Source organism: Pectinophora gossypiella, chromosome 7 (genome assembly GCF_024362695.1).
Source record: "Pectinophora gossypiella chromosome 7, ilPecGoss1.1, whole genome shotgun sequence".
NCBI classification, from domain to species: domain Eukaryota; kingdom Metazoa; phylum Arthropoda; class Insecta; order Lepidoptera; family Gelechiidae; genus Pectinophora; species Pectinophora gossypiella.
This window is the reverse complement of record NC_065410.1, coordinates 5,165,702-5,180,081: the sequence shown is the minus strand read 5'-3', so window position 1 is coordinate 5,180,081 and position 14,380 is coordinate 5,165,702. Positions and strand designations below refer to the sequence as shown.

General features: G+C 35.8%; 2 protein-coding genes across 2 annotated transcripts; one reads left to right on the top strand and one right to left on the bottom strand.

Annotated features, from left to right (window-relative positions):
- Positions 1-512: 512 nt before the first annotated feature.
- On the bottom strand, positions 513-3,677 carry LOC126368130 (cleft lip and palate transmembrane protein 1 homolog). The gene is made up of 3 exons (XM_050012005.1): positions 3,355-3,677; positions 1,465-3,085; positions 513-1,375 (listed from the first exon to the last, which is right to left on the bottom strand). The coding sequence occupies exons 1-3, from the start codon at positions 3,463-3,465 to the stop codon at positions 1,200-1,202; spliced, it is 1,908 nt and encodes a 635-aa protein (XP_049867962.1). The 5' UTR covers positions 3,466-3,677; the 3' UTR covers positions 513-1,199.
- Positions 3,678-4,990: 1,313 nt separating this feature from the next.
- On the top strand, positions 4,991-12,911 carry LOC126368126 (exportin-1). Its single transcript, XM_050012000.1, has 4 exons — positions 4,991-5,112; positions 5,441-8,416; positions 8,495-8,638; positions 11,626-12,911. The coding sequence occupies exons 2-4, from the start codon at positions 5,525-5,527 to the stop codon at positions 11,770-11,772; spliced, it is 3,183 nt and encodes a 1,060-aa protein (XP_049867957.1). The 5' UTR covers positions 4,991-5,112; positions 5,441-5,524; the 3' UTR covers positions 11,773-12,911.
- The last annotated feature ends 1,469 nt before the right edge of the window (positions 12,912-14,380 follow it).

The window sequence follows — 14,380 nt, the reverse complement described above, 5'->3', positions numbered from 1 at the left end:
CACGTCCTCCAAAAAGAGTACAGGTGGCGATGTGGAACTTCGTGAAAATGACTGACCACATTGAATTTCAAGTAGGTACATAAATAAGGAGATGGCTCTTATTTTTTGTAGTCTAGACTAGCTCCCCAAACAACCAACATAGTGATCTATGATCTTAGTGTTTACGGTGTCGTATCTATGTACCTACACATTCCTGTTTGATAGATAACTAATAGTGATACCACATCAAAATAATTTATACTATTTGTTGCTTTTTTAATGTTTTTGTTAAGACCTAAACTTGTTTTATGATTCTGAATTCGAAAATTTTTTACCATAATAGAAAAGATGCTAATTGACCAATTTATTATTTTACAAGGATTCCTATTTTCATGTACTCTTATAATTTTAATTATCTGCATTCAATTTATAATTGTAAATAAGTCGTTCGATTATAATCGTTATTTTATTTTTTATAATGCCTTTCATTTCATATATTTCATTATGTAAACATATCCCAAAATAAAAACAAATTATCTTTTGAAACAACGAATTTATTTTAGACACCATCACAACTATAATGGCAATAGAAATTAAATAATTAATGTTATATTGTGCTGCAATAATATTAAATATTGTAGAAAATCTTGAAGAATACAATAAAACGGTAATGTTCACATTACATAAACATGCTCTGAAACTTTATAACAAATAGATAAAGTATTTTAATGTACATAGGTAAAGCCTGTTTTCAAATATTTGATAAATACATAGTCAAATGTTAACAAATTAACTATCCGCAGTAAAATTTAACTAGAAAAATGCTAACAAGCAACACCTAAACAATCTTGTCAAGTTGACAAGATCAATATAGAGTTGCCCTCATCACAACACTGTAACAAAACAACAAACAAATTAATCAACAGTGATGCGTGTCAATTTACTTTAGTAAATTCAACACACTTTGTCATAATACTTTCACGAACTTTACATAATTATAAGCATGTTTGTGATAACATTTGGCTGAATACTAATTTACAAAAAACACATAAATATACATTTCGCATTTTACAATATACCTGAGGTTGACATTGACAAAATACTGCACAACTAGTTAATATTATTTAACTACTCAAAATTAATTAAAACACTAGACAGTTCATGCCATTCACAGCATATGAGTATGAACAGCATTAACATGTAAAGGGCTAGACAATCATCTAATCATTCTTCTTGTCAGCCGTATCTTGTTCACCCTCGGTGATGGCCGGAGTCTGACCGTTCTTGGCCTGCTTTTGTTGTTCTTCCATCTCACCCGAGAAACCAAATTCATTAACCCGCTTGTGATCAACCTTGTAGATCCAACGCTGATATAAGAATATAAAGAATACAATATCTGCAACAAAAGTGTTAAGTAAATAAAAATATCTTACTACACTGTACAACCGAAGAGAAATGTACACAATATAGTTATCAAATACTAACCATCTCTAAAACATCCAAGGCGATACATTGTTGGCATTTTGATTACAAATGCAAATATATCATCAATAAATGTGTTTAAGAACTTGTAAGTCATCATACGCCATGGAAGGTGGGCCACAGACTTCAGTTTGTAGTTTATGAACAACTGTGGAGTCATCATGATAAATCCAAATGTCAAGAGGTAACCATACATCATGTTCAGGATGAATGAGTACCATCCTTTGTGTTCCTGATACAGCAGGGAGTAAATTCCATATCCAACTAGAAGAGGGAAGCACGCCCAGCTTAAATAACGGAAAGCTAAAGTGTCATATTCCCTTGTACTAGATTTGACATAAGAACCTTTATCAGTGAAAGTGATCTTGGGAATACCTAAGATACGGTCCTCCCTGTTCAATTTTACATCCATTACTTTGTTAATTTTCCATATTTCAATCATTAGTCCTATGAAACAGGAAATTCTAACCATAACATTGGTTTCATTGTCTAAAACATACAGAAGAACAACAGTGGATTGAAAGACATTGAAAAATACAGATCTTACAGACAGGCCTTCAAGAGACTGTCTATTGTTCCAGAACTGAATGTCATTCTTGAAAGCTAGTAGCTCAAATATGGAATGCAGCACAGATACTGAAATAGTGAGACCTAAAAGGTATGGTGAAGTGTCTAGGAGCAATTCTTTAACCGTATCTTGTTCCTCATCTTGCTCTTCTGCACCTAAAGCAGAGAACATGCTCAATTTATCTCTCATCACTTGGGCTGTGTACAGCTGCCACTTGAATAAACTAAGAGGCTGGAAAGTCAGCAACAGATCAAGAGTTGTTGTAGTTTGATTTATAGGGACATAGTCACGCATCATGTTCCAATAATCATTCAGAAACACAGCTGGTTTGTACTGCTTTCCATCTGGCCAGAAGTATATGAACTCATCAAGAGGTGGAGGAACGCTCCCCTGCATCCAGTTAGTCTGATCAGTCACTAAATTGATGGTCAGATTGGGATGCCAGTGAGACACTATTTCTTCCTTCATTGTCTCTGCTTTCTTTACTTCTTCTGCAGATTTTTCAGTTTGACCAGTTAAGAGGTTATGAGTTTTCTGATAACGCAGTTTTTTGTATTTATTCAAAGTTTTCTTTCCATAAGTAACAAAATGCCCAGCATAATTATCTTTATCTTTAGGATCTGGAGATTTCCCAGTTGGAACAACAAATACATGAAGATATATAGAGCCATTATTTTTTAGAGACTCTGAAGGTGTTATTTTAGTAAAGTGATTGAATGTGCCATCATTGTTTGGCCCACCATACCAATCTCCATAGACGATTCCCGCATGTTTCCAAATCAGACTACTGTTATCAAAGTCTCCAAAAAACTCCTTTTCTGATACATATGCATAAATATCTAGTACAGATCCATTTTTGAACATGTTAATAGCAGGGACACGGGTCACTCCAGTCACATTGTTAACATCTGTTTTTGGTGCAGCAGGTTGACGGAACATAGATGTAATGAAGTACACTACTAATGCTCTAATAATAAGAGACTTGGTGATTGCAAAGAAAGACTCCAATTTAGTCGGCTGCATTCTTCGACGTTGTTCATCAATCTGTGCATTGATCTGTAAAAAATATGTCCTTAAGTTTTTCTTAACCTAACATTGACCTAAAAACTGGGTCAAGATCAAGAAAATGTAAATGACTGCATTGTGATAAGAAAACCGTAATAATCAAAAAGGCTACACTGAATATAATAAAGACAGGCTATATACAAAAATGATAACCTACGATAAGTTTGAAGTACATCCATTGGTTTTCAAAACCTTGCAAATCGTGTTTTTTTATCAAAGAATATTCCACTACACCAGGGAAATAAAGTCGGTATACTTACATCGACTTCCTCCCCTGTGGTTTCACTTTCTTCAGCAACATTATTTTCAGTAGGCACCAATCTATCCTCCGCAGAATCATTGATGGACTGATCTTCATTTACGCCAGCCATTTTACAGAGTATTGCTCAATTATTGCTTGCCGTTTGACTAATATTACTAGACCATTGGTGTACCTCTCCTTATTACTTTCAGCAATAAATTTTTAAACGAATTTTCCACAAATTCCCATAAAATTTTCATGAAACAATACCATTGAAAGAAAAGAATATGAAAAAGAAGTCAATCATATCGTTGAATGAAACAAGAACGAATGAATGAATGATCGAGACTGACGATCGATCGATCCCCGTTGTTATGTTCATCAAGCTAGCTAGCCCGCCTGTCAAGTTATTAACTTACCCAACAGCTGAAAGGTTAACCCTTCCGTTAACCGTTAAAATTAAAGATAAAGATCAGTTTTTGAAACTAATGATGTGCAATTACTTTTAGGTAGATAATGGTCTGCTGCCGCATGCCAGTAAGACTAAATACACCACTAGGGAAAAAAATAAAACCATTTGTAGGCTAACCAGAGTGACGTACATTCGCAGTTGGCCATTGACACATAAAAATAAGAAGCCAATTAAAGTAACGGTTAATTCACGTAATTTTCCTTGTCATGAAGTATACATCTCCTACAATGACACGTCAGCCAACATACGCCTGACTGTCAGTCGTACGGTTTGACTTTGGAACAGGGATGCCAATGCCAATTTATCAAAATCCCCCAATTTTAAGTCAAATTTCTCAAGCAGAAAAATTCCTTCAAAATTATTTTAAAGAATGAGGGACTTTCCAGGCCACGTTTCGAAAAAAATATAAATGGTGCTGTGTACTTTTAACATGATAATCACCTTTTTTCTCATTACTCAGGTACACAATTATTCAAAGATATAATGTAATGGCAGAAGCATATATAAAATAATTGTTGCCTGATATTTGGATCAGATTATTTATTAATTATGTTGTAACCTATATTGCTAATAACGGGTAGAATACGTTTTATGCCTACTAATAATTATAACAAGGACCATCATTTATACCCAAAATCAAAAATAAAAGATGCATAACATGTCTGTTATCCATGAAATTAGAAGATTAAACGAAGGCAATATTGTACAACGCCACCTATATTTTTTCGAGGAACAGGGCCTATATAATCCCTCAATATGTTTCAATAGGGGACTATCTACGTTCTCAAAATAATATATAGATGGCGCTGTAAAAAAATCCTTTTGGATAAACATGTGCATCTATTATCTTAGGGTATTATTTTAGGGTATAAATGATAACCCTTTTTATTACACCCAGACACAATACATCTTCTACCCATTATTATACTGATCAGCAACATAATTCTATACATAACGTGATTCAAATATCAAGCAATAAAAATATGGTCTTAATCACGCTTCTTCACTGCGAGTTGGTGAACGAGTTTTAAGACTAATAGAGACCGACAGCTTAACGTGCCTTCCGAAGCAATCTTCAAATGAATTCCCAATCAACTTGCGAGACACCCTGTCTGAGGAATTCCTACAAATTGGCAACCCTGCATTGGAGAGCGTCGTTGATCGAATGAAATTATGCATCGCACTAAACCATAGACAACTACATGTATGTATGCTTTTTCAAGCTTCGCAAAGAAAACGACGAAAACAACGGATAGTGTGTATGGAAGTGCGTTAGACTGATTGCGCCGCAAATTACTTTCACGGGTATGTATTTCTTATATGTTATATCAGTAACATATTAAGTAAGTTGAAAATGTTATAAGATTACCGTTTGTACAATGCTATAGCAGCACGGCCGCCGAAATCGTTGCTGATGATCTTACGGGGTGTGTGCTCTATATTTTCTTTTCCCACAAGAAACGCATTATTAATATAGTCACAAATACAACTTACCTCATGCCTAAACGTTTTAATACACGATGTAAATTCTGCAATAAGCATATATATTAAAAACATAGAACCGCAACTTTATGTACGTACTTGAAAGAGGTTAACTATTGAAGCCTTGCTAATTCTTATATTTTCTTTTCAGTGAGGAATGAATGTGAATATATCAATCCAAATTTGATTTTATATAAGGGGAACAAATTTATATAAGTTTATATTCGAAATCAGAATGGCAACTTTGGAACAACAAGCTTCCAAACTTTTGGACTTCAACCAAAAACTGGATATCAATCTCCTGGACAATATTGTTGGTTGTTTGTACTCGACCGTCGGGGAGCAACAACGCATTGCCCAGGATATACTGACGACTTTGAAAGAACATCCAGATGCCTGGACCCGTGTGGATACAATATTGGAGTACTCACAAAACCAAGAAACGAAATATTATGCTTTACAAATATTGGAACAAGTAATACAGACGAGATGGAAAGTATTACCAAGGAATCAGTGTGAAGGCATAAAAAAGTACATTGTTGGGCTCATTATAAAAAACTCTTCAGACCCTGCCACTATGGAAAATAACAAAGTTTACTTAAAGAAACTCAACATGATTCTGATCCAAGTTTTAAAAAGGGAATGGCCTCACAACTGGGAAAGTTTCATCAGTGATATTGTGGGAGCCTCTAAAACCAATGAAAGCCTCTGCCAAAATAATATGGTAATATTGAAGCTCCTCAGTGAAGAAGTGTTTGTGTTCAGTATAGGCCAACTCACACAGACTAAGGCTAAGCATCTCAAGGACACCATGTGTTCTGAATTCAGCCAAATATTTCAGTTGTGTCAATTTGTTTTGGAAAACTCACAAAACGCCCCACTTGTGGATGCCACCCTCCACACTCTTTTGAGATTTCTGAACTGGATTCCCCTGGGTTACATATTTGAAATGAAACTGATAAGCACTCTTATTTTCAAGTTCCTCAATGTACCCATGTTTCGTAATGTGACTTTGAGCTGCTTGACAGAAATAGCTGGTGTGACTGTGAGCAACTATGAAGAACAGTTTGTGGCTTTAATTGTACAAACCATGGAACAGTTGGAGGCCATGCTTCCTCTGACCACTAACATTCGTGAGGCATATGCAGCTGGACGTGATCAAGAACAAGTGTTCATTCAAAACTTGGCATTGTTTCTGTGCACCTATCTAAAAGAGCATGGTGAACTCCTTGAAAAAAGAGGGATGACTAACACCCTCACCAATGCACTTCGATACCTTGTGTTGATATCTGAAGTTGAAGATGTGGAGATATTTAAGATTTGTCTCGAATTTTGGAATGCTTTGGCAGCCGAGCTGTACAAAATTGCACCTTGTTCACACTCTGCCAGTCTGTACAGTCTTGGTAAAGTTGCAGGAAGAAAAGCTTTGTATGCCGATGTACTGAGCAGTGTGCGCTATATCATGATCTCTAGAATGGCAAAACCAGAAGAAGTGTTAGTTGTTGAGAATGAAAATGGTGAAGTGGTAAGAGAATTCATGAAAGATACTGATTCAATTAATTTATACAAAAATATGAGGGAAACTTTGGTCTATCTTACTCATGTTGATTATCAAGATACTGAGCGCATTATGACAGAAAAGCTCCAAAATCAGGTCAATGGTACAGAGTGGTCTTGGAAAAACCTTAACACTCTATGCTGGGCTATTGGCTCTATTTCTGGAGCTATGATGGAAGAGGATGAGAAACGATTTCTGGTTGTTGTTATAAAGGAACTTTTAGGTCTGTGTGAACAGAAGAAAGGTAAAGATAACAAAGCTATTATTGCTAGTAACATCATGTATGTGGTAGGGCAGTATCCCCGATTTTTAAGAGCTCATTGGAAGTTTTTGAAAACTGTTGTTAATAAACTTTTTGAATTCATGCATGAAACTCACGACGGCGTCCAAGACATGGCCTGCGACACTTTTATAAAGATTGCTTTAAAATGTCGGCGTCATTTCGTTACGACGCAAGTTGGGGAAGCTTGTCCATTCATTGAAGAAATTTTAAGCACAATCAGTTCGATTATCTGTGACCTGCAAACACAACAAGTGCACACGTTCTACGAAGCAGTAGGATATATGATTAGTGCACAAGTAGATCAGGTAGCACAGGAGCAGCTCATAGAGAAATATATGTTGCTTCCTAACCAAGTGTGGGATGATATAATTTCACAAGCATCTCACAATGTGGACATTCTTAAGGATCCAGAAGCTGTCAAACAGCTTGTGAGTATTCTTAAAACCAACGTGCGTGCCTGCCGCGCTCTAGGGCATCCATATGTCGTACAACTCGGAAGAATATACTTGGATATGCTGAATGTTTACAAAGTGATGTCTGAGAACATCAGTCAAGCCATTGCCCTGAACGGAGTTGTTGTCACTAAACAACCCCTCATTAAGAATATGAGGATAATAAAGAAAGAGACACTGAAGTTGATAGCAAGTTGGGTTTCGCGATCGACCGACAATAGCATGGTCCTGGAAAACTTCATACCTCCCCTACTCGACGCAGTCTTATTGGACTACCAGAGAACTGCTATACCAGACGCACGAGAACCGGAAGTGCTCTCATGTATGGCAGCAATTGTATACAAACTTGGAGGGCATATTACTTCTGAAGTACCGAAGATATTCGATGCGGTATTCGAATGTACTCTTGAGATGATCAATAAGGACTTTGAGGAGTATCCGGAGCACAGAACGGAGTTTTTCTTGCTGCTACAAGCTGTTAATACACATTGTTTCAAAGCATTCCTAAGTATACCACCAGCCCAATTTAAGTTGGTGTTGGATTCCATTATTTGGGCATTTAAGCATACAATGAGAAATGTAGCAGACACTGGGCTCCAGATTCTGTACAGATTGCTGCAGAATGTGGAGCAACACCCGCAGGCCGCGCAGAGCTTCTACCAGACGTACTTGTGTGACATCCTGGAGCACGTGTTCAGCGTCGTGACCGACACGTCACACGGCGCCGGCCTCACCATGCATGCTACCATCCTCTCCTACATTTTCTCTCTTGTGGAAGCTGGTAGAGTGACCGTGCCTCTCGGACCTACGCCAGACAACGTCATCTACATACAGGTAGATTATAGAATATGGTATTTTTTTCTTACAATGGTTTAAAATGAAATCCTAACACAAATAATTGCTTTGTTACAGGAATATGTGGCGAACCTTCTCAAAACGGCATTCCCCCATTTAACAGACAACCAGATCAAGATTACTGTTCAGGGGTTGTTTAATTTGAATCAAGATATTCCTGCTTTCAAGGATCACCTCAGAGATTTCTTAGTACAGATAAGAGTGAGTATATTTATTTTATTTCACAGCTATATTATACCTGACATGCGATTTTTATATTTTTTGCAAAGGTGTATGTTTTATAGTTAATATAAAAATGTATGAATATTATGTTACATAACATTATGTAAAAAAATATTACGATTAAGGTGATTCGTTTTCCATACAAAAGTTGATGCAGTGCTACAGGAAAACGGATAGAGGAATATTGTTATAAAACCGATAAATAGTAATATTTTGGTGTATTATTTTCGCAAACTAACAAAAAATTAGGGTCCGAATACGAGAAGTACCATATTTCAGACCCTCAATTTTGATCAATTCTACATTTGTAGTGGTGCAGATTACAGTGTATTTGCTGAGCGTGTAGAGGTGTCAATGTTAGTTTGTGTGCGTGATAGTTTTTTTTTTCTAAAGGCTTTGACTACTTGACAAGTGTAATAGAATGTCAGTGACAATTTATAAAGAGATTTTGTATGAAGAGAATAAATATAAATAAAAAACTAAAAATACTACAATCTGAGAAAAGGAATATTGGAAAAATATTTTTGTAATAACGTATCTTATTTAAACATTTTTAAATAATGGGTAAATACCGTGTTTTAAAAGAGGACATATATTATAATAAAAAATCAATACATAAAATGAAATGGCTGTATGGGCATAGTCCCCTTTGCCTTACCCTTCGGGGAAAACCAAATCAAAAAAGAAGTTGTTGCATTTGCCGGCCTAAATAGTAGTCATTTATAATTAATTGTTTTTCCATCCAACATACAGATTTATTTATATTCTCTTTGCCGCGGACTTTTTGGTGGGACCGGGAACGGGAAGGTTGCTTTCTTCATTGAATAATCTAAATAATCAATACGAAGTGGTGTTTTGTGGTTAATGATCACATTAGTCGGAAAACATTCCCGATAGTATTATTAAATCGGAATATTCAATAAACAAAGTGTACCTATCTATTTTCGCTTTGCGCCAACAAGCCGCTTACTTCGTTTGGGGTTCGGAGTAGGAGTCTGCTCCGAGGGTGGGGGCTTAGGTTTCATCATTTCATTAATCATCATCAAGAAAAAAAAACACAAGACATGGCTGTATGTTCATAGTTCCCTTTGCCTTGCCCTTTGGGAAAAAAAATAAGATAAATTTTGAAATTCTTATGTATAATAAACAAACATCACAGACATCATGACAGATCTAAAACTAAATAAAATCTTTTTTCTTTTTTCTATTTGACTTATTTATGAATTTTAATCAAGAAAACGTGATAATAAGTTCGACAGCAACCAGTTCAAGTCCCCGAAACAGCCCATTTCAGGCCGCGTATATATGGAAATACTACTTCAATACGTCCCAGCCTCGTCTTTTTTTAACGTCCTCGTTATAAAAAGACGTCCTAACCTGAACTAACTAACCTAACAATAAACACCACGCATAAATATATGTCCAGAAATGCGCTGTGAGTCGTCTGGACTGGGCGCGAAAACAACATAGAATTCGATTAGCTGCTAAGTGTCCCGCATGCTATCACCAGCTGTCACTGACATACGTATGAAGTCCCGCGGATTTTATTGGAACTAAATGACAAGTCATAATAATTATATGCGGATACTGCGACATCAGCGCCGTGCTTGCGGGACGTCCTGAAGCGCTATTACATCTTTCAAACGCGATGCGACAAAGTTTGAACCTACGCAATTTAGGAAAAATCTACCTTATTATTACTGTACTGTGATCGTTATTTGTAAAATCATACAATACATATACACAATTCTTTATACACAATATAATTATTATGACATATTGTGGACTTTTCGGTATACCTACAAAAAAGGAACAATTCAACCATATGTTGTTTTGTTATATCTCAATGGGCTCAGGCAGCGTTTTCGCCGAAAGCTCCAAGTCGGCTATATTTGTAACGATAATTATGTTTGACATTCATCATCATTTTTGAACCATTTTATACAAAAAAAATACTTGTATAAATTATAAACCCTAAAGCACGCCCATGAATCACTCTACTCATTGGTGAAAACCGTATGAAAATCCGTTCAGTAGTTTTTTACTTAGCCGCATGTTCACTGATGCGATTAATGCCTGTTAGAATTTTACAAAATAAAAAATACGGAAATTACGGAAGGTACTTTAGTGCAAAGTAAATTATTGTATACTTAATTATAATAAGTATTATTGGTAAAAGTGATACTTTTTGAAAATTCCGTAACAAATAGACGGGTTCGCCAAATTCAATTGTAAAAAAAAATACAAAAAGTAAAAACAATTAAAACATGCAGTTGGGTTTGAACCGTGAACCTTAAGAATGGCGGCTACTGCTTTACCAAATGCGCCATTTAGAAGTTAGAAGTAGACTTCAAATTATGCATCTCTTTTAATAGCTAACCTAGTTCGCATGTGTGTGTGACAGCTTCGTGTTTGTACACAAATTGAAATGACACCAACTTTTGATGCAATGTTTCAATATGATATCTTCAGTAAATACTTCAAAATTGTAGCTTAACTTAAAGATAATGTATGTAAGATTTCGCCACCTAACATTTCACTGGGTCAGAACTCAACACTAAACGAATAAATGGAAAAAAATACGAAAACTGCAGAAGTAACGCCATCTACTGACGCAGCGTTACCTAGCTGACTGAAACACATCACCTTAAGTCTAAATAAATATCATGGAGTTTTCAGATTATCATTTTCATCCAATTCAATCAATATTGCTGTCAGTGCGGTCATTGACCTCCATACAATATGCTGGATAGGTTGACAGAATTCATGTTTTGTGCCTACATTTCTCTCGTCATTTTGGCGATATACAACAGCAGTAAACCATAGCAGTAGTTTTTGGAACTACAATATTCGTGCGAATTACCTATCAGTAACAATAGTAATTTATACCATTTTTTTCTATCTACCCTGTAATGTCTCCTGGCTGCAGCTTTATGATAAATAAAACATACCATTTTTATTTCCAGGAGTATACGGGTGAGGATGACAGCGACTTGTACCTGGAGGAGCGGTTGTTCGCGCTCCGCCAGGCGCAGGAGGAGAAGCGGCGAGTCCAGCTCTCCGTGCCCGGCATCCTCAACCCTCACGAACTGCCCGAGGAGATGCAGGACTAATCTTCACTATTTACGTCATGACGACAGTCCACTGACATGTATGAAGCATTGCTACTCACCCCACATACAGGTGACAAACAACCATTGGTAAACTTGACTTGCTTACGACCTCTTAGCTGGGTCGGTATTCTGTAACCGTTATCGACAACGCCACTGTTATAGCCACTTTATTGAAAACAAATACACGACACTTTTGTAATACTTGTAATAGAGACTGTCCGAAAATATTGTAAAATTCTTATAAATCTCTCCATTGCCTCATTTTTAATTACAATCTAGGGATTTTTCATTGAAACAGATCTTCAATAAAGATTTTTAGAATTATTTGTTAAAGGTTAAATTTTAGTACTTAATTGTTGCTCTTTATATGTTACAGTTAGTGTCTCTACAATCATATATCAAGTTTAATTGTTCCTGGATGTGGACACACACATTTGCCCAGATCTATTAGTGATGCCCACCACACTTAGTTTATGGATAAACTGCTTTTATCCCCAGACCCACTGGCGGTTGTCAGTCCAACAATGTATATCAATAGGCTTTGCTACCTGGTCTATGAGGTGATGAATATAGGGATAAATCCAACAAAGTGACTCGAGTGGACTGTTATCATTAGTGTAGGGTTGTCATTGTGCTTGTAAGATATACCTTATTATGTCAGTTTGTACAGTGGACCGCATGGAACAATGCAAGATGATGAATGCAAGAGTTAAGGTTTTACAACAGCAAACCTTAGATAAAGGTGTATTTTACATGCACAAGGCAGCATCAAGCCTTTATTAATTATAGGCAGCAAATCATGCATCAATTTACATTGCTAGAGAGAAAAATAGAATATTTCTATGTTTTTAAGTAATCTTCAAATGTAGGTAATAAAATCTCTGTGATGGAAACCAGTGTCGGATGTTCAACATGTACGCTATGGAATCTGAGTATTACTGAGTAGATTCTAGGGAGACTACTAAGTGAATTGCTGTTAAGTAGTAACATTTTTTATGTTTTGTTTAATGTTGTCAGAACTAATTTCATGATGGTTTGGGAATCTAATTATTCACAGTAGGTTTCCGAATGCATTTTGGGTCCGATTAATTGTCAGTCTTTCAATTTGTGTTTGAATAAATAAACCAATAAATATAAAATGTTTTTTATTGATTAATACGTAGAATTATTAGAACTTTTCATTTAATTCAATTAAAACCCGTGGGATTTTACGGCGGGCACTCTAAGAATCTAGTATTGCCCGATAATCGACTGCATAATATTGATAATCGATTATTTTTCGAAGCCTCTAAATATCGATATTGAAAATTCTGCAATTATATCGATTATAATCGAATAATTGTTAGATATAATCGATACTTTCGATTGTAAAATAGTTGCAACACTATGGATTATTTTAATATATTATAATATTATGCAATAATCGATAGTTACATTATAATAGATTTAATTATTGTATATATAATAGATTTAATAATAGTATTTAAAATGAGGGACTTTCCAGGCTATGTTCCTCAAAAACAATATAGATGGCGCTGTACAGATTTTTCTTCGTTAGACCTTCTAATGTCATGTATAACAGACATATGTATATGCATCTTTTATCTTAGCTTTTGAGTATAAATTGTCTTTATTGAATTTATATATTGACGGACAATATGGACATTATATAAAGTACTTATAAAATGGTTAAAGTACAATAAAGCTGTACAACGCCATCTATATTGATTTGATGAACCTAGCCTGGAGAGTCCCTCATTATTTTACAATCAATAGTATCGATGTAATTAATTATACATACTATAATAAACTTGCTTATTTCCCACGGGGTAAGCAGAGACTTCGGCATCCAATTTGATTCGATCCTGACATACTTCTCTTGCTTCCTCCACATTCAACAATAATCGATTATACCTAACAATTATTATTCGATTATAATTGCATTTTCAATATCGATATTTAGAGGCTTCGAAAAATAATCGATTATCAATATATACAGTCGATTATCGTGCAATACTAGATTCTTAAGAGTGCCCGCCGTAAAATCCCGCGGGTTTTAATGGAATTAAGTGAATATAATAATAATTGTAGAATTTTAATATCGATACCGTTGACCTTGAAGGTTTTCAATAGCGCAAAGCGCAAAAGTATTGCAAGAACTATACTTGATGCTACTTAACTAAATTATCGATAGTGAACTGTCGATCGGCATCCTGAGATTCGTCTGCCAGCAAGAAATTATTCCAATAATTGACGGGTGAGATTTATCGATAGATACGTAAACTTACGCCCGTAATCCCTAATGGGGTGGGCAGAGCCACAAACCGTTGCGTAACGTAGCGCGTGACTGTTGTTGTAGCGTGTTGGTAGCGAGCTCTGCCGCCTAAAAACTAAAAAGTACGTTGTGGGATACGCACGCATGCCCATTATTACGTCATCAGCATGAGGGGTCAAGTTGACTCGCATGAGTTTTTACATTTGCTGCCGTGACTTGTGGGGGGCAATTTAGGGGCAAGTAGTATTTTAGAAACTAGCGTCAAGCAAGCAAGGGTTGGTTGCCGTGTATACCATTATTATTTTTTCGGTATGCAACACTATTAACCACTGA

Excerpts from the sequence above, each read along its gene's own strand:
- LOC126368130 (XM_050012005.1), bottom strand. The coding sequence starts at position 3,465 with ATGGCTGGCGTAAATGAAGATCAGTCCATCAATGATTCTGCGGAGGAT. Across the intron at positions 3,086-3,354 it reads CCACAGGGGAGGAAGTCGAT|ATCAATGCACAGATTGATGA; the intron begins GTAAGTATACCG and ends TATTTTTTACAG. Across the intron at positions 1,376-1,464 it reads CCTTGGATGTTTTAGAGATG|ATATTGTATTCTTTATATTC; the intron begins GTTAGTATTTGA and ends CTTTTGTTGCAG.
- LOC126368126 (XM_050012000.1), top strand. The coding sequence starts at position 5,525 with ATGGCAACTTTGGAACAACAAGCTTCCAAACTTTTGGACTTCAACCAA. Across the intron at positions 8,417-8,494 it reads ACAACGTCATCTACATACAG|GAATATGTGGCGAACCTTCT; the intron begins GTAGATTATAGA and ends GCTTTGTTACAG. Across the intron at positions 8,639-11,625 it reads ATTTCTTAGTACAGATAAGA|GAGTATACGGGTGAGGATGA; the intron begins GTGAGTATATTT and ends TTTTATTTCCAG.